The 20871-nt window shown below is 41.9% G+C and overlaps 1 protein-coding gene across 2 annotated transcripts in view; it reads left to right on the forward strand.

The window, feature by feature from the left end:
* Positions 1 to 20871, forward strand: part of MYO16 (myosin XVI) — a 212923-nt gene that overhangs the window by 71491 nt on the left and 120561 nt on the right. For both annotated transcript variants that reach the window (XM_038762138.1, XM_038762139.1), the window contains exons 16-17: positions 222 to 369; positions 20415 to 20526. In XM_038762138.1, coding sequence (XP_038618066.1) covers positions 222 to 369; positions 20415 to 20526 — 260 coding nt within the window. The remainder of the gene's footprint in view (positions 1 to 221; positions 370 to 20414; positions 20527 to 20871) is intronic.

Consider the following 20871-nt stretch of genomic DNA (forward strand, 5'->3'; position numbering starts at 1 on the left):
ACCTTCACTGGGAAGAATATTCAGATATAAACTAAATAAATCTTAACGTTTTTCCGCTTCTGGTCATCGTGCTTTAAAATGATTTTCATTTCAGATTTATCAAAGCAATTCGATGTAGAAATATAGCCCCATTAGCAACGTCTGCAATAAGTGATGATTGAAAATTGTGAAGCAGAAATTACAAACAAATGAATCCTATTTATTTTATTCCTTTTAATCAGCCAGAATTTATATCTATATGCTGGAGAAGTCCAGGCTGATTTCACAACCTCCAAGCCAGAGCAATTTTCTTGTTTTCTACTTGTTGATGGATGGACTGTCCGCTGAAGAAAAATACATCCTCCACCTTAATAATTTATCTTCACACAGGTAGGCGTTTCCATATGTTCTGCACAATTTTGAAACAATTGTCAGAATGTCTTTACACCTTTTGTTTAAGATTGGGATATGCTTATCAGTTTGGCCTTTTTTTCGGAATTTGAAAAGGTGTAAATGTTATATAGTGAAAATGGAGGTAATGAGAAACAGGTTTCATTTAAGCATCTGAGGATCTGCTTATTGGATGTTTCTTTGAACTGTATTGTCTGTACGTTACTTTTCCCCCTCTTTCTAGGTGTTCCATCACTTACCACCAATGAGTTGAATTTAAATAACTTGACAACATTGGGAAAAAAAATCACATGATTTCTTTATCTCAATAGTCCTGTTTATCAATACCTGTGGAGGGATGTGTGAAATTGGGAGAACATATACAGTTGAGGATTTTATGCGGTATAGAACAATAAGGAGTTGAATCAGGAAAGTGTTGACTCAATAAATAACCAATCAATGGTATTGTTTGAGTGCTTAATGTGTGCAGAACTCAGTACTAAGCTCCTGGAAGAACACAATACAAATGAGTCAGTAGATTGATCGCTGCTCACAAGGAGCTTAGAGTCTAGTGGACATTGTCATTATCATCCATTTTTAACAAAGGAAGTGGCTGTCCCCAGAAAAGGAGAAAGCTATATAAGCGCAGAAGTCATTTTGCTTTTTTAAAAATTTTTTATGGCATTTGTTAGGCGCTTAGTATGTGCTAGACACTGTATTAAGAGCTGGAGTAGATACAAGCTAATCAGGTTGGACACAGCCCATGTCCCACATGGGGCTCAAGGTCTTAATCCCTATTTTACATATGAGGGAACTGAGGTCCAGAGAGTGAAGTGACTCACACAAGGTCACACAGCAGACAAGTGGCAGAGTCGAGATTAGAACCAAGGCCCTTCTTACTCCCATTAGGCCACACTGCTTGCGGTTGCTTCTAATGTTCATTGCTCATTTCTGCTTTGTAAGAAGAAGAAGCAAAGCTATGTCACTGTGTCTCCATCCTCAGCTTTCCATGCCTGGCATGGTAAATATGAAGAGGCTGGTAGACAGTACATTTTCTTTCAATACATCAAAGATATATGTGTACTCGTATGCATACAAATAAATACCCATCTATTGATATAGGACCTGAGTTCTAATCCTGGCTTTGCCACTGCCTGCTGCGTAGCCTTGGGCAAGACACTTCACATCTCTGTGCCTCAGTTTCTTCATCTGTAAAATTGGGATTCAATACTTGTAGGTCCCTCCTACCTAAGCCGGAGCCTGATATCTTGCAGGTTTTGGGTCTGATGTGATTGCATTTTATTAGCATGGTATAGTTGATAGAGCGTAGGCTGGGAGTCAGGAGGTCATGGGTTCTAATCCTAGCTCTGCCACTTGTCGGCTGTGTGACCTTGGGCAATTCACTCAACTTCTCTGTGCCTCAGTTACCTCATCTGTAAAATGGAGATTAAGACTGTGAGCCCCATGTGAGACGGGGACTGTGTCCAACCTGATTACCTTGTACCAATCCCAGTGCTTAAAACAGTGCTTGGCACATAGTAAGCACTTAACAAATACCATTATTATCATTATTATCTACCCCAGTGCTCAGTACAGTGCTGGCCCTTAGAGCTGACCAAATAGCACAATTATCATGATTAGTATTATCATTAATATGATCTGGCATATAAATAGCTTCCTAAGAAAGATATGAACCTTGTCTTATATTTGTTACGGTCACAAGGATTTTGTTTTTGTTTCCTTTATGGCTGCTACATGGATTGTTTTATTTAGCTCTTGTGGCATTCCACTTATTTCCTTTGTGGAAGAAATCATTTGGAATCCCTAAGTGCTTTTGCAGCGAGGAACAATGGGATGTGCTCTGTCTGGAGTCGCAACAGGAAAGGGCTCAGAAAACCTTGAATAATTCAATTCACACGAACAAAGCCATTATCTCATAAAGAATCTCATAACAGCCAAAAAAGACAGACTCATATTCCTCAACGGGTTTCGGGGTGCTGTCACATCGCCTTCAGAAGTCATTTGTGTTGGAACGTTTGGACAATGAAACCCTTTATCAGCAAACTTTTGCCACAGCTCTCTATACCCAGGACCAGGTATCACAGTTTCCTTAAAACAGGATATTTGCTTTTCTTTTATAGACTGGGGTAGTTTTGATGCTATTCTTCTAGTCAGATAAAACTGATTTAATTTACTCTGGCTTATTTTCCTAATGGTGCTATAATGCAAAATCGAGGAGATTCCTTTTTGAAAATGGATTTTGCCACATACTCGTTCGGTTCAGTATAAGAAACTAGATTCATTTATCTCCATACCCTGATTCTTTGAATGTTTTGAAAAATCCTCGGCTATTAAATTAGTGAATGAAAATCCATATTAGTTTTCCTACCTCCATCTTTTGAAACCTATTTTTCGAGAGAGGACTCTGCTTCAGGTTTGGAGTGGACACCACTGAAAGAGATTTATCCAAGTGACCTATACGGATGTTAAGGCAACTCTGTGAAAATTAACCTCTCCAAGGTGGTTGTCCTAGTATAATTTGCCCTTTGCCCTGCTATTGCATTTGCTGTTGAACTATCCGTCACTGTTTTCAGTTCTGCCTCTCTTATTATCAAGCCTCTGTTCTAAGGGAGTCGGTCTCTTCCTGTCATTCCTATTTCTCTAGACTGTCAACTCTACTCCAGACTGTAAATTCACATCTAAATTGCAAGCTCATCTATAGACCGTGAGCTCCAGTCTAATCTGTAAGCCTCTAGACTGTCAGCTCGATCGTAGCATCACACTACAAGCACTGTAGATACAAGATAATCCCAAACGGCACAGTCTGATACTCCAATATGGGTATTTAGGGTATTTATCCTAAATCTGGCTCTGTTGTCCTCTGGTTATGGAAATGGGAGTGGAAGTGAGAAGGTAGGGAGCTTATCAAGAAGCAGCATGGCTTAGTGAATAGAGCAAGAGCCTGGGAGTCTAAAAGTAATGGGTTCTAATTCCAGCTCTGCCACTTGTCTGCTGGGTGACCTTGGGAAGTCACCTAACTTCTCTGGGACTCGGTTATCTCATCCTCCCCCAGTGCATAGTACAGTACTAAGCTTAATGCTTAGTAAATGCTTAACAAATACCATAAAAATAGTAGTTTGGTTTAGCATGCATTCTAGAATGTTGTAGGAATTACGGACAGTGAACATTGTTTGTGCTAGATGTTTTTGCTTGTGGAAGCAATTTTAGGATTGTCCTAGATTTCTTGTGATAATAGTATCTGATGGAAATTCACAGATATTGCCTCGTTTCTTAAAACAAACAAGAACATCAACAACAGCAACAACAACAACAGAAAAACCCTATACTTTTTGTATTGTTACCATGTTACATTATTCAGTGTATCCATTGCAACAGGATATGACTCTTAATAATTCATATAATCCCTCTAGTTCATTATTAATGAATGCACTTAATAGGGGTGTGATTTTGGAAGCAATTTTCCATAAATTGTTAAAAAGCAGCCTATGAATTGGAAACGATTTGACATAATATTCACATAGCAAATGACCATCCTGCAATAATATTTCTTCAGTCTTAATACAATGCTCAGGTGAAAGTACAAACGAATGTGAGGAAAGATTTGACCGATCTAGGCTGTTTAATTTTCTTCTGGCCGGAGGCCCTCCGTAATGATTTCTTAAAGCCCTTGAGCAGTTGCCGTATATCACACAAGCAGAGCCGTGTTTAAATATGGATAACCTTGTTTTTGTCCAACGCTACACTTTCCGTTCCCAATGGGGGACCTGACCCGCTTCTTGTGAGTAGCAAGATAAGGTCTCTGAACCTGGTTCTACACAAGAGAAGGAGGAGAATAATTTTGCTCAATCATCGTTTGGATTGGGGTCCATCCTAATTTTCCATCCGGACAATGGCCGGAGAGGCATTTGCCACCTGACATATCAATCAGTCGGTCTTATTTACTGAGGGTTTCCTGTGGGCAGAGCAATGTACTAAGCTCTTGGGAAAATATAGTGCAACAGAGTTGGTAGACATGATCCCTTGCCCACATTGAGCTTACAGTCTACTTCATGTGTTCAATGGAGGCACCCCCCTCCAAAATCCATTAGTCCTGAGTCTTGGGTGGCAGGGGGGCAATAACATGGCTCCGTCTACGATAATCAAAGCGTAAGCTTCGTTAGCTTTTATTGACTCCCAGCCTTTCCTTGAGCACTTTAGAATAGATGGGCAAGAGAACAATGTGATGATGTAAGAGGGCTATGAAATACAGGAAGATTGCTAATAATAATAATTGTGGTATTTGTTAAGCACACTTATATGCCAAGCACTGTACTAAGCACTGGGGTAGATCCAAGATAATCAGGTCTGACATAGGCTTTAGATTGTGGGAGAGAACATGTATTGAATCCCAGAGGAGGGAACTGAGGCTCAGAGAAGTGAAGTGACTTGACCCAGATCACACAGCAGTCTAGTGGCAGAGCTAGGATTAGAACCCAGGTCCTCTGACTCCGAGGCCTATGCTTTTTCCACTTGGCCACACTGTTTCCCAAAGAAATAGAAATTCATTTCATGGAAAATCTGAGCCAGCTTCTACCCTGACAGAATGAAATGGAGTAGCTCCAATCCCAGAGGACACCATGCTTTCCATACATGGATATCAAATTTCCGGTCATGTTTCCCCATCACTCCCCTTAATATGGATCTGCGTGATGGCCTATTTATTTAATTTCTTATTTTTGCTTATATCATTCGCCTCTCTGCTCCTACTCTGAATCCTGCTCCTACTCTGACTCTGAAACCTGTTGTAAGTTTGGCAGTTTGCGTCCGCTTGCGTTGGCTTCTCATTGAGAGTGGAAGAAGCTGTGTGTCCCAATGGTTAGAGCATGGGCCTGAGAGTCAAAAGGACTGAGTTCTAATTCCTGCTCCTCACTTGTCTGCTGTGTTACCTTGGGCAAGTCACTTCACCTCTCTGGGCCTCAGTTACCTCATCTGTAAAATGAGGATTAAGACTGTGAGCCCCATGTGGGACAGGGACTGTGTCTAATCTGATTAGCTTGTATCCACCACAGTGCTTAATACAGTGCTGTGCAAATGGTGGGCGCACTGTACAGTGCTCTTTCTAGTGTAATCACCAGTACAGTGCTCTACACACAGTTGATACCCACAGCATTTCTTTGCCTACTGTGGGTGCTCAGCACAAAGTTGGCACCTAGTGCATTTCTCTGTTTACAAAAGACACCCATTTAGCTCGTTGTGGGCAGGGAATGTGTCTACCAATTCTGTTGTACTTTCCCAAGCACCCGGTACAGTGCTCTGCACAAAGAAAGTGCTCAATACATACCACTGATCGATCGATTAAGTGACTTGCCCAAAGTCACTCAGCAGGCAAGTGACAGAGGCCAAGATTAGAACCCAGGACTGTCCCCACCCCCATCAATTGAAGTTACTCATTTTTGCAGTGACCTCTCTCTCTTTCTCATATTTTCTCTGCGCTCTGCACACAGTAAGTGCTCAAGAAATACGATTGAATGAATGACTTTATCCCTTTGTCCGGGAGGTTGAATTTGACCTCCATGTACTCTTGTTATATGAGAAATTAAAAGTTCTCTTCATTCGTTGATATTTGGTTTGCATAAATCTTGATTAACCCCAGTTAAATCTCTACTTTCAGGACTCTGCCTTTTTTTTGTAAAAACTTCCCAGGTACTTACGAATTTGGTCACAGGACAATTTGGAGTTTTAAAGAGATCCCCTTTTACCGTCCCATGCCAGTCTTTTATTTTGGCGTCAGGTATTCAGGTTGGATCATTTAAATTTATCGGAAAAGATTCCGTTTTGAAAAGTGATCCGAAGGCCAGCTCTAGTTTGGCTGGATCTATCTACGTGTGACCTTTGTGTTAACTTTTGTCTTCTGTGTGGAAGGGGTCTGTGACTCACCATGTTCTTACCCTCATGATAGCTGCTAGTGAGGGTATCTGACACAGTTTGAGAAAGTGTTCTTTACTAAAGGTTAAACTTAATGGGGAGGGAGTGTCATAGAACACAATTATGTAAAGTTAAAAAAAATTAAATCTTAGTATCAGGAGGTCCCATTTCATGATTCCCTTCCAGAGTTTTCAACCACCGTTCTTTTTCCAGAGTGAGACTAATACCGGCCTGTAGTTAATTCTCTACAAATTCGAAGCAAGTGGTTTGACGGTGGGCCTGACAGAGTCCCTTCAGGGAAGGAATTTAGCCCTTTAATTATCTTCTCAGTGATGATGAACTTCTAAATACTGCTTTTTTTTTTTTTTTCAGAAAGACCATTGTTTATTATGGGAATGCAGTTCAGTCAAATCAAAGGCAAGGATCCCTGTCCAGTGCTTTGGGAAAGTAGTGAAACTCAAATAAGCAAGTGGAAAAATGAATCTGTTTTTAAAAATCCATAGGGTGGATGCAACTCACTCTATAATCAGTCAGTGGTATTTATCAGATGCTTACGGTGGGCAGAGCACTATACTGAGTGCCTGCATTGCAACAGAGTTGGTAGATATAGTCATTCATTCAATTGTAATTATTGAGTGCTTACTGTATGCAGAGCACTGTACTAAACTGGGAAGTACAAGTTGGCAACATATAGAAATGGTCTCTACCCAATAACGGGCTCACGGTCTAGAAGGGGGAGATATATTCCCTGCCCACAATGAGTTTACAGTCTGCAGGGTGAGAGAGACATTAATAAAATTAATAATTTATACTGTCATTTAAAGATATGTTTATAAGTGCCGTGGGATTGAGGGTCAGGTGAGAATCAAATGAATCGATCAATGGCATTTATTGATCATATACTATGTGCAGAACACTATACTAAGTGCTTGGGGGAAAACAGACGGGGTTTGTAGATATATTCTCTGCCCATGATGAGCTTGCAGTCTAGGGGGGAGAGACAATAATATGAATTAATTAGTAATTATTATTAATACCAGTAATAATAATTGTGGTATTTGTTAAGCACTTTCTATGTTCCAAACTCTGTTCTAAGCATGGGGTGGATACAAGCAAATCGGGTTGGACACAGTCCCTATCCCACATGTGGCTCACAATCTTAATCCCCATTTTACAGATGAGGTAACTGAGGCACAGAGGAAGTAAAGTGATTTGCCCAAGGTCACACAGCAGACACATGGCAGAGCCAGGATTAGAACCCAGATCCTTCTGACTGCATTATAATTGATAATAGATAATGTAAAGATATGAACGCAAATGCCGTGAACATGGGGTTGAGGGGGAGGCGAGTATCCAATGCCCAGAGGTCACAGATCCAAGTTCATAGCCGAGGTTGGCAGTGGTATTCTATCTCCCGCTGGGCTGGGCGTTTGACTGCTTGCGTAGCAGTTGTTCTGGAAGTGAAAGGCTCTGATACCTCTCCTGAGAGGCAACCTGACCTGTGGAGAAACAGGAAAACACTTCTCCAGATTAATTTCCCGGTCCCCCTGAGTCATATCATCCCTTCAGCCAATTCTAGCATTTACAAATTTATTTATCCTCTCCTTAGCACCCATCTGTCTATGGCCATGCAAGTTGTTTATTTGGATAGTGCTGTAAGTATTTTTATGTTCGTTTCCTCCATTAGTTCGAGCGCAAGCTCCTTTGAGGCAGGAAACATGGCACTTGGTTATTCTGTACTTTCCAAGCACCCAGTAGAGTGCGAGGCATCAAGTGCACTTAGTGCTTAGTACAGTGCTCTCAAGTAAGCACTCAAGAAATATCACTGATTAATTGAAGCGAGGAAGCAGCGTGGCCTAATAGAAAGAATACGGGCCTGGGAATCAGAAGGACCCAGGTTCTAATTCCAGCTCTGCCATATATTTAATCCCCATTTCACAGATGGGGAAACTGAGCCACCAAGCAATTAAGTTACTTTCCTGAGGTCGCACAGGGGGCAACTGGCAGAGCTGGGATTAGAACCCAGTTCCTCTAACGAACAGGCGTGCACTCTTCCCCCTAGGCCACACTGCTTCTGATCAGAGACAGTCTAGCATCATATATCGTTGAAAGTTTTTTAACAGTTTGGGCAACTATTAAGAAGTGTGGTCTAGTGGATAGAGCCAGGGCCTTGGAGTCAGAAGGACCTGGGTTCTAATCCCGGCTGTACCACTTGTTTGCTGTGTACCCTTGTGCAGGTCACTTCATTTCTCTGGGCCTCAGTTGCCTCATCCGTAAAATGGAGATTAAAATTTAAGATTAAGATGAAAACTAATCCGGTTTCTATTTTATCACTAAAATCAAATGTAGAAAATATAGTCGCTCCTTTTTTCAATGCATTGTATGTTTTTTCAGTGCATTATATTCACAGTAATAAACTAAATCTTGTCCGCTAGACTGTAGACTAGTGGGTAGGGAACAAGAACTCTCCCAAGCACTTAGTACACTGCTGTGCACACAGTAAGCACTCCGTAAATATCATTGATTGATAGATGGATAATAATAATTGAGCGCTTACTACCTGCCAAGCATTGTGCTAAGCACAGGAGTAGAGACAAGATAATCCAGATGGACACAGTCCTACAGGGGCTTACAGTCTAAGCAGGAAGAGAACAGCTAATTTTAAGCCCCATTTTACAGAAGAGGAAGCTGGGGCCCAGAGAAGCTGGGTGACACTAGCCCAAAGTCAGACACAACGGGCAAGTGGCCAAACCCGGATTAATATCCTGACTTACATCCTGTGCTCTTTCCACTAGGCAGTCCTGGCTGACTCAGAAAGACAGCTTCCTTCTCCTTCCTGAAAAGCAGCAAGGCCTTGTGGATAGAGCCCAGGCCTGGGAGTTAGAAGGATCTGGATTCTGATTCTGGCTCTGAAACTTGTCTGCTGTGTGACCTTGGACAAATCACTTCACTTCTCTGTGCCTTAGTTATCTCGTTTGTTAAAATGGGGATTGAGACTGTGAACCCTCTGTGGAACAGGGACTATGTCTAACCTGATTATCTTGTAACTACCCCAGTGTTTAGTACAATGCTTGGCACATGGCACTCAACAATGCCACAATTATTATTATTACTATTATTATTATCCTTTTTAGCTTGCTTTTGGCCATCTCTTATGAACACCGATACACTGTTAGGGAGCTCACCTAAGCTGGATGTTTCAATCCTTTCTTACTCCCCCTTTTAGACTGTGAGCCCACTGTTGGGTAGGGACCGTCTCTATAAGTTGCCAACTTGTACTTCCCAAGCGCTTAGTACAGTGCTCTGCACACAGTAAGCGCTCAATCAATACGATTGATTGATTGATTCTTCCATCATGGCTGTTAGATTTTTCTCTTTTCTCCCACATTGAGCGTCTGTTGCGTTCAACATTAATTATTAAATCAGGGTATCAGCGGACACCTAATTGAAATTAAAAATTTAATTAGTATGTAGTCATAATGGAATCCTTTGTCTGGTGGTTTCTAACTCCATTGGCTGCTCAAAGCAGACTTCTTTTTTCCTAGGCAGTATTGACTTTTTGTAAGACAAGCATAGAGCATCAACTTGGGCTGAGGAACAAACAGTGCAGCAGAGAGAGACCTTTGCCATCCTGATTGATGTTAATTACCTCCATTTCTGCCTTCTCCCTTTTACTAGGCGTCAGGAGCCAAATAAACACAAGAATAATGATTGTGACATCAAAATCAGATAACAAGTTGGGGAATTTACTTGGCATCTGTGCCGTTCCTGCCAGATATTTTAGCTGATACCTTTGGTAGGGTGAGACATGATTGTGATTAGACTGAATACAGAATTAAGTTGCTAATGGGTGTCTCATTTGCTGAAGGAGCGTCCTTGTTTGAATCTCTCTCTCCATCAAAAGGAACATCCTTAGGAAATCATGGCAATATTCAGTTTGATGCTCCCCTCCCCTCCTCCTGCTGCTGCCAAACCCCTCACCTGCCAAGTAGCTGGAAGCTGGAACTACAACAGACCTCTCTCTCCTATCTCTCCTGGCTCTTGTAACTTTTTTTTTTAACGGTATTTGTTAGGCATATACTGTGTACCAGACACTGAGGTAGTTACAAGCTAATCTGATAGGATGCAGCCTCTGTCCCGCATGGAGCTCACAGTCTTTATCCCCATTTTACAGTTGAGGTAACTGAGGCCCAGAGAAGTGAAGTGACTTGCCCAAAGTCACACAGCAGATAAGTGGCGGAGTGGGATTAGAACCCAGGTCCTTCCGACTCCCAGGCTTGGGCACTCTCGGCTAGGCCGTGTTGAGGAACTTATATTATCTGTCTTCTCTTCAGAGGATATAGTTCAGGGAGATAGCTATATTGTCATTCAGTAGGCAGATCATTGCTCCCAGGGCTGATTAGAAAACAGAAATCATATTTTAATACTTGTGTGGCAGATGTTTTATTTTTCCTTCTTTGAATCCCATGTGCCTTGATGTGGCATTGCTCCCTATACGCATGCCCCAATAGCTCTTTTGATCTCTTTATGCCTATCTATCGGACTTCCTCCTGCTCTCCTTACCCTAGCATCATTCCAGAAACAACTCCTATGGGGGAAGATGAAAGAATCAGGGAGGAAGCAAACTCACTTTCCTCTCCTCCAGAAGTTGGCAGAGAATTAGGAAGCTTGGTTTAAATCAGGGGAGGAAAATGCAGTTGGCGGTAACAGTTCACTTAGTTTCATTGTTTTATCTGGAAAGCATATTGGATTTTAACCCCAAACATGCTTTTCTCCCAACTCCTTGTTTTAGTTCTGCTAATATTCAGGAGGAAACGAGTCAGTGATTTGGATCTTGGTCGTCCTTGGGATTTCCTTTTTACCTCTTTCTCCCACTTTTCTGAAGTCACTATCCTAGCAATTAAAATCATCTCTCACCTCCCTACAATGCCCAGTCAGGAAGTTCTTTCAAACCTTAATCAGATTATTTGAATCTCATTTATCCAATGGAAGAAGGTGTTGAAAGGTGGAGAAATCAACCACATTGCTGCATTTGCATTTTAGTTGAAAAGAGAATGTATTTCCACTTTAAAAAGAAATACAATTGATTGATTGAAATACAAGGCAGCCTCATCATCATCCAGGGTATTTATCTAACACTTACTGTGAGCCCAGAACTGTACTAAGCGCTTGGGACAGTACAACAGAGTTGGTAGACATGACCCTGCCCACAATGAGCTTTCAGTGTGGAGTCTTATGCAACCCAATAATTTACACAAATACTAGTCAGCCCCTCTGGAGATATATTAGGATGTCCATCTATCCATCTGATGGTATTTTTCAAGCATCACTGTCTGCAGACACTAAACCAGGCCCTTAAGAGCGTACAGTCATGGTACTAGACACATTCCCTCCTGTTGAGGAGTTTATAATCCAGTGGGGGAAGCTGACAGATATAAATTGTGTGGAGATAATGTTGAGAACAGCAAGCCACTTAAGAGAAGGGGCTTGCTCTCAGGCAGTGCCAACCTTCTTTAGGGCCTTAAGGCTTTTTCCTAAGAGCACAGGCCTAGGAGCTAGAGGGACCTGGATTCTAATTTTGCCTCCACCACTCTTCTGCTGTGTGACCTTGGACAAGTCATTTAACTTATCTGTGCCTCAGTTACCTTATCTGTAAAATGGGGCTTAAAACAGTGCAGCCCAGGTGATACATGAACCATGTCCAACCTGATGATCTGGCATATGCCCCAGTGCTTGGTACAGTGGCTGGTACATCCTAAGCCCTTAGGAAAAAAACAATATATATATATATTTTGAAGGAGGTAGCAATACTAAGCGATAGCTCTGGGAGAAAATGCTGTGGGTGGAAAATGTTTTTAAAAATTGCATTTGCAACCGTAGGTAGTTAGGGTCATTGTGTTTGTAGATGGGTGGATATTTGCATAATTTCATAATGCTAGAGTACTTCCGTTAAAGTGCGCTCAGAAATAAGGCAGTATCTTTCGTGACAGGAGCATGCTAAGCAGCAAGGACCTCGGAGTCAGGAGTGGTGAATAAGGGAAGCAAATCAGAGCTTCCCAGAAGGGAATGGGAGAAGAGGAAATTAGGGATTGGGCAGGAAAGGCCTCTTGGAGGAAATGTACCTTCATTAAGGCTTTGAAAGTGGGGAGAGTAATTGTGGGATATGAAGAGGGAGGGAGCGAGCCCCATGTGGAACAGGTATTTTTTCTGATCTGATTGTGTTATATCTAGTACAGTGCTTGGCACAGAGCAACTGCCTAAACATGTCTACCAACTCTGTGGTGTGGTACTCTCCCAAGCGCTTACTACAGTGGTCTGTATACAGTAACTGCTCAGTAAATACCATTGATTGATTGATACAGTATACAAGTTTTCTTACTAATGCAGATTCACGCAAGGCAGCACTTTGGTCATGAACATTTAATTTTAGATAGTGATATGGGAGTTTGAAAAACAGGAGGACAAAATGTGGTTTGTTTTTTTTTTAATAAAAGAGGGTAGGGAGAAAAGTAGGCCACTATCCGCCTCAGAAACTGTTGTTGACTTTGTTGATGTGGACTGTTCTGTTTTGCCTTATCTAGTTTCTGGTGACACATAAAATAGAGCTCAAAGCAAGACACATTGTTCCTTTGAATTCACAGGGCAGATTAAAGTCTAAACACAATACAGTAACTGGGTGTTTGCAGGTCCTAACGCTTTTCTCTGGAAATGGCCCGGGAGTGGGGCTTGTTTTCAACCAGGAATATTTTACGTTTAAATTTCATCTTTAGTTTCCAAGGCGTTTTCAACCCCATGTGGGCTCACAAAAGAATCATTTTATGCACAAGGAGTTGGGTCCCCAGCTGTGAGGAACAATACAGTGTCTGCAAAGCGCAGTAGGTGAAATCAGGAAGAATGTCCACCAGTGCTTCATCCCTCCACCTCTGCAGAAGATCCCTGGAGCGGCTGTTTGAAATTGAAATCAAATCAGCCCTACACTGAACTACTGATAGAGAAGCCTTTCAATCAGCCAGTGGTATTTATTGAGCGCTTGCTGTGTGCAGAGCACTGTACTTAACACTTGGGAAAGTACAGTAGGATAGAGTTGGTCGACCTGTTCCCTTTCCCATCTGTTTGTACCAGCTTTATGGAGTGTTCATTGAAACCACACTTGCCATGGGTGAACTCTTCCTTTCATCACCAGTGAATAAGCACATTATTTCAGGGTCTTTGAGAGGAAAAACACTCTTTGTGGCTGTCTTGGGCATGTGTGGGTGTCGTATTTGTTAAGCCCTTACTATGTCAGGCACTGTACTAAGCACTTGGGTACATACAAACTAGTCCAGGTTGGACACAGTCCCTGTCCCACAAGTGAGGTGTAGTGAAGTGACTCAGCCGAGGTCACACAGCTGTCGACTGGCAGAGCCGGGATTAGAACTCAGGTCCTTCTGACTCCTAGGCCCGTGCTGAAAACACTAGGCCACGACACGTCTCCAAATATCATTTTAAAAAAGAGGTTTGCTATGTGCCAAACACTGTATTAGTCAATCAGGCAGTCAATCGTATTTATTGTGCACTTACTAGGTGCGGAGCACTGTGCTAATAAACACTTGGGAGAATTCAGTACGGCAGTAAACAGACACATTTCCTGTCCTCAACAAGCTTCAAATCATCGTTCGGGACATAGGCCCTGGCCTACATGGGGCTCCCAGTTTACATATGAGGAAGCTGAGGCCCAGAGAAATGAAGTGACTTATCCGAGGTCACCAGCAGACCGGTGATAGATTCAGGATTAGAACCCAGGTCTGGTGATTCTCAGGCCCGTGTTCTTTCCAGTAGGCCAGATCACTTCCCAATTGTCTGATTTTTTTCAGTTGATCTGTTTAAGATGAGATGAAGCTCTGGAGTCTCATTTTAAGCTCTCGGGGTCCCCGTGTAGCTGGGATGTGACACCTCTGATCCCACAGAACTGGGAGGGGAAGGTGACAGCTCAGGTGTAAATTAGCAGCGGGTCAGCTGTGGGGGAGTCTGTTCTCTGCCAAATGGCACATGTGACATTATCATGTTGCCTTTTGTGTCCAGCAAAATAATTATGATAATGATGGTATTTGTTAAGCACTTACTATGTGCAAAGCACTGTTCTAAGCGCTTGAGGGATACAAAGGAATCAGGTTGTCCCACGTGGGGCTCACAGTCTTAATCCCCATTTTACAGATGAGGGAACTGAGGCCCAGAGAAGTTAAGTGGCTTGCCCAAGTTCACACAGCTCACAAGTGGCGGAGCCGGGATTCGAACCCATGACCTCTGACTCCCAAGCCCGGGCTCTTTCCACTTAGCCACACGTGACATCACATGGGTCTCAATTTCAGCTATTCCCAAGTTCTGCCAATGGACCCTCCTCCCTGCTGGAGTAGGCTGGGGTGACGCGCGGGCAACTATTATGTGCTCAGCACTGTATTGAACTCTTTTGGGAGCACAACAGAGGGAAATGGGAAGCAGCGTGGCCCAGTGGTTAGAGCATGGGCCCGGGAGTCAGAAGGACCTGGGTTCTAAACCCGGCTCTGCCACTTTTCTGCTGTGCGACCTGGGGTGAGTCACATCACTTCTTTGGACCTCAGTTACCTCATCTGTAAAACTGGGATTAAGACAGTGCGCTCCATGTTGGTAAGGGACTGTATCCTATCGGATTACCTTGTATCTAACCCAGGGTTTAGTACAGTGCCTGGCACATAGTAAATGCTTTACAAAAACCATTTTACCATTTTACCCCCTTCTTACCTCCTTCCCTTCCCCACAGCACCTGTATATATGTATATATGTTTGTACATATTTATTACTCTATTTATTTATTTATTTATTTTGCTTGTACATATCTATTCTATTTATTTTATTTTGTTAGTATGTTTGGTTTTGTTCTCGGTCTCCCCCTTTTAGACTGTGAGCCCACTCTTGGGTAGGGACTGGCTCTATATGTTGCCAATTTGTACTTCCCAAGCACTTAGTACAATGCTCTGCACATAGTAAGCGCTCAATAAATACGATTGATGATGATGATTTTTATAAAAGGGGCATAATTCCTTTAGATTTTGCTTTTGTGTATGTGTCTTCCTGTCCCTATTCCTGATTGTAAAATCCTTGTGGGCAAGATCTGTAGTCATTTTTTTTGTGTATTTCCCAGTCCCTACTAAGTGCTCAGTAAGCACAGGAATGAATGAGTGAATGAATGAATGAGTACACTGTGCATGAAGGATTGTTTTCTGGCAGTGCTTACTTATCCTTAGAGAAGCAGCGGTGCTTAGTGGAAAGAGCCCGGGCTTTGGAGTCAGAGGTCATGGGTTCAAATCCCAGCTCCGCCACTTGTCAGCTGTGTGACTTTGGGCAAGTCACTTCATTTCTCTGGGCCTCAGTTCTCTCATCTGTAAAATGGGGATGAAGACTGTGAGCCCCCTGTGGGACAACCTGATAACCTTGTAACCTCCCCAGCATTTAGAACAGTGCTTTGTACATAGTAAGTGCTTAATAAGTGCCATTATTATTGTTATTATTGTTTTCCTCTTCCATAAATAAAAACAATGGGTAAATTGACCTGCCTTTGGAAAATTCTGGGGTAACCAGGTTTAAATGCATTTGGAGAACATCAGTTTTTACAAAAGGAGAAGTGACCATCTTTGTGTGTCTAAATTAAAGAATCCCATGTATGCCCTTTGGCTACCATCGCATGGCTTCTAAGGTCATCAGTCTTTGTCTCTCCTGACTGGTATATTTTGTCATTAAAACTGCAGGGCAGCCCTTTGTTTATAGCCTGCAAAATGAGTAATTATAACAGTTATGATAACTGTCTAAAGTGGTAATCGCTTCTTGGGAGGGGGAGGAGGAGGAGGAGGAGGAGATATGGCTTTTCCAGGATAACTGGTTTACTGAAAAGAGTACAAGCCTGTGAGTCAGGAAATTTGGATTCTAATTCCAGCTCCATTACTCAGGGACGCATAATGAAAACAGAATATATTGTCCCCACCCTTGAGATGCTTGCAATCTAATGGTTCTTGCCATTGTTCAATTTTTAATAATGGATCAGTTAATGGTATGGATTCAGCACTTCCTATGTGCACAGCACTGTTTTAAGCACGTGGGAGAGTACAATGCAACAGAGTTGTTAACACAAGTCCTATCCACAAGGAGCTCACAGTCTAGGGAACTGTAAATTCTAGACTGTAAATTCACTGTGGGCAGGGAATGAGTCTATTGTTGTGTTATACACTCCCAAGCGCTTGGTACAGTGCCCTGCACACAGTAAGCACTCGATAAATACAATTAATGGATTGATTGGTGCTCTGCAGACGGTAAGCGCTCAATAAATACAATTGAATGAATGATTGACTGGGTAATAGGGCTGCCTCAGTTCCCTTCGTGGCTGCTCGGAATTTACAGAGAGGCAGATGGTCTTTGCTCTCAGTAGTCTGTTCAGAAAAGCTAAAATCCCACCTCCTAAATGTGTTTACATCTTAAAATCAGCGTTTCCTTCCATGCGACTAGTATTAACTTTCCCCTTTGGAATAATTTGAAATACTAGCAGTTATTTCTGTTGAGGCTTTCCTCGGAGTTCATGGAATTTCAAAATTCTGCTAAATACTGCCTTGTAAATAATAGAAATCGGATTCCCCCCCCCCCCAACCTCGTCTTCACGTGCAAGGTAGAGACGAAGAGGGCCCTCCTTTCTTTCAATTCTGATAAACAGGCAGTGGATTGAGGTTCAGGTTCGCTCTTGGAAACATCTGTTTCTTAACGAAGAGATCAATTATCCACAATTAATACCATTTGCCACAACTTATCAAAATGCCCGGTAATTTCTTTTCCCTAATTGACCCCTACCTTCACATACTGGAACACGTGTGTGAGCTGAATTTTCCAACATGGATCAAAAACGGTCTTTCAAGAGAAGACAATAGATGCTATTTGTATTGATAACTGATAATGGGAAAGTAAGCATGCTTAACAGCTTCTCTGATGAACAGCACACCAGGTGTGTTTATCAGCTGTAGATACACGCTGGTATGTATTTCTAATGTCTGAACAGATGGGCTAGATTAATCAGAAGGAAAATTGATATTTTCCTTTTTCTCAGATATTATCAAATTAATGCTATCTGGAGTTATAGGTCTTCCCAGTGTAATATGTCATTCTGTTGCTAGCTACTGAAAATTATATTTGTAAAAAGTCATCCCAAATGATGGGGATTAGATAGAGGTAGGTATCTGAAAGTTTCTTTTTAGAATCATTTCGTCCCCATCTCGAGGAATACGTCAGGGCAGGTAGTAAGTAGTTCATACTGTCTCTAATTTGACTGTAAGCTCCTTATGGGCAGCAAATGTGTCTACCAACCCTGTTGTGTTTTACTCTTCCAAGAGGTTAGTACTGTGCTCTCTGCACTTGGCAAGCCCATGATAAATACAGTGGATTGATAATAGTATCTATTAAGTCCTTACTGTCTGCAGAGGACTGTACTAAGTACTGGGAAAGGATACACAGGTATGAATTAGACATGAGCAAGAATTAACTCTTTGGATTATGTGGAGCAGACATCACCCTTCTGTTCTAATTTAGGAGATATCTCCATGACAGCCTTATCCATATAGTCGTCTGGGTCCTTTAGAATTCAAACAATGTAATGTCAATCTGTTTTTTCTTCCCTCTGCAAATGCCAGAGGCCTAAAAGAAAATTTAAGTAATTTTAAGGTAAAAGTTGAAATAGAGGAACTAAATTGGGAAGTAATACAGGTTTAAGGAGAGATTAAAAATATCTGGAGATGGGAATAAATTTTCACCAGCCCCAAGAGGTTTATCTTCTCCACTTGTCTTCTTCAGTCCAATCAGTCAATCAGTGGTATTTCTTGAGCGCTTACTGTGTGCAAGGCACTATACTAAGCGCTGGGAAGAGTACAGTGCAACATAGTTGGTAGACTGGGTCCCACATTGTGGATCCCACAATGAGCTTACAGTCTAGAGGGAGGAAGGTATAGTCGCTCTGATTACCAAGGCTTTCAGAGACAATGGAAAAAAAAGAGGAAAAGATTCTTCTTCCCCCTGTAGACTGTAAATTCCATATGGGCAAGGATTGTGTCACCCTGCCTCCCAAATGGGGCTCACAGTTTAATTGTGAGGGAGGACAGGTATATAATACCAACAATGATAATAGTAATAATAATAACTGTGGTATTTGTTTGGCACTTACTATGTGCCAGGCTGTACTACACCTTGGGGTAGATACATTATTCACAGATTAGAGACAGTCTCTGTCCCGCAAGGGGCTCACAGTCTAAATGGGAGGGTGAACTGGTATGTAATCCCCATTTTACAGATGAGGAAACTGAGGCACAGAGTAGTTAAGTGACTTGTCCAAGGTCACACAGTAGGCAAGTCTGATTTGGATAAATGGAACAAGACCAGTATACCCTCTCTCCTGAAGCTCATTCTCTCTCCTTGGATGCTTTAGGATTTTACACAAATGGCAGGCCAGACCAAGCTTTGTTATTATATTGTCATGGTTGCTTGGATTTTTTTCAAATTTGCCTCAGTTTCCTCATCTGCAAAATGAGAGCGAAATACCTATTCTCCTTCCTATTTCGTGAGCCCCACGTGAGACAGAGACTGAGAATCAGTGTGGCCTAGTGGATAGAGCATGGGCCTGAGAGTTAAAAGGACCTGGGTTTTAATCCCGGCTCCGCCACTTGTCTGCTGGGTGACCTCGGGCTAGTGACTTAAGTTCTCTGTGCCTGTTACCTGTAAAATGGGGATTAAGACTGTAAACCCTATGTGGGACAGGGACTGTGTCCAACTTGATTACCTTGTATCTACCCCAGCACTTAGAACAACGCTTGACATATAGTAAGCGCTTAACAATTACCATCATTATTCTTCTTACTACTATTGCTCCCACTCCAAGATGAGCTAGAGGTACAAATTCAAAAATGGTTTCTATTGTTTTCTCAGGAAAGGGGAGGGAGCAAAACGGTTTTAAGAAAAAGGGTTTGTTATGCTTACAAGAGACTTGAAATATGAAAGGAGACGGCCCAATACATATTCATGCTATAGCAGCAGTAAAAGGGTTAACTATTGAACTTTGTTGGAAGGATGAAAATCTTTCCTTAATGGAGCAGGAACATATGGAGCCCAGCAATTAACCAGAGAAGTAAAGATAATATCAGGCAGCGGCATGGTAACTTGCACTGCGAGTTATTCGTGAGCAATTTACAGGTTTCATAGATTTTCCTCATCAGTAACCAGCCCGTATTTTTCAAGGTCACCGAAAGGTCAAATGGTGTAAGGAAAAACGGTGCTTTTAAAAGATTGGTAGAGTGGGCAATCTCATTCTTACTTGTGGTATAACAAGTTAGTGGAAATCTATTTGCAACACTGCACCTTTTCTGGTAAAACATCCAGGGAAACACAGTGTTTCATCACTGCAGCTTAATCGGCAATTAATTCCCTTTCCATCATTTGTTAAAGGTAGCATTTTAATATTTTTTGTACTCTCCCAGGAGATAGTTAAAATTGATATCCTGAATTTCAATTGTGCTTTAAACTTCACAGCTCAATGTGGATGATTCGCTTTTACTTTCAATTGAAAGGTAGCTAACTTCATCTCCTCCATTCAATCTTCATTCTGAGCTCAATTTACCTCACCATAAAAAGAAGCAAAATCCACCTTTGGGGTTGCCAAAAGGGGAAAGGGGATGACTTGTCAATCATGTGGCAGTCCATGTAGCTTGTGAGATTTTGAGCAGGAGGGAATGCTAAACAAAATCAATTTCATCGGTGTCTTCATAAATGGGGGAAAAAATGCCTAAAACAGCATCCTTCTAAAGTACGCCTGAGAGCGAGAAGGAAGGCACTGCAGTCAATAACGAGTATTTCGGGAAAGATCCAAGGAAAGTCAGAACATGAATTCATTCTGGTGGCATCCTTGCCCTTTCCCCTAAGGGCAAAGAGAAACCGTGTGTTGTAAACACCAAAGTACATGATGTTCAGGTGATTTTTTTCACCATTTACGCAAAGATGGCTGAACCGGCTTCTAACCACAAAAGCTTAATCACATGCCAAGTCATAATGTTACGCTGTGTTTTTTTGTTTTTTCGCCCTCTTAGGTATCTGAACCAGAACATACTGGAGGACCAGTCATTAATCGTGAACACTTCAAACAGAGATAAATTATCTTCCCTAAAACTAGCCCTGACTGCAGTTGGATTCAGTGATTTGGTGAGTTACGCAAGTTGTATTGAAAAACCTACTCCTCTACTCAGTTGAATTGAGGTTATCGGAAATGGCCTTTCAGAAATAAGAATAAATCTGGACTGGTATTGTTGAGAAATTGGAGCATCAGAGGCATAGATAGCAAGAAACAATCCAATCCTATGAAATGGAAACCTCATGAATCTTAGGAGGCTGTATTTCCCTGTAAGAGTATCAGTTGACTTTCTTTCAAAGTATGAATAATAAAGACTAGGAAATCAATCAATCAGTTATATTTTTTGAGCCCCTACTATGTGTAGAGCACTGTACTTAGCTCTTTGTCAATCATTTTGATGGTATTAAGCACTTACC

Source organism: Tachyglossus aculeatus, chromosome 20 (genome assembly GCF_015852505.1).
Source record: "Tachyglossus aculeatus isolate mTacAcu1 chromosome 20, mTacAcu1.pri, whole genome shotgun sequence".
Lineage (NCBI taxonomy): Eukaryota > Metazoa > Chordata > Mammalia > Monotremata > Tachyglossidae > Tachyglossus > Tachyglossus aculeatus.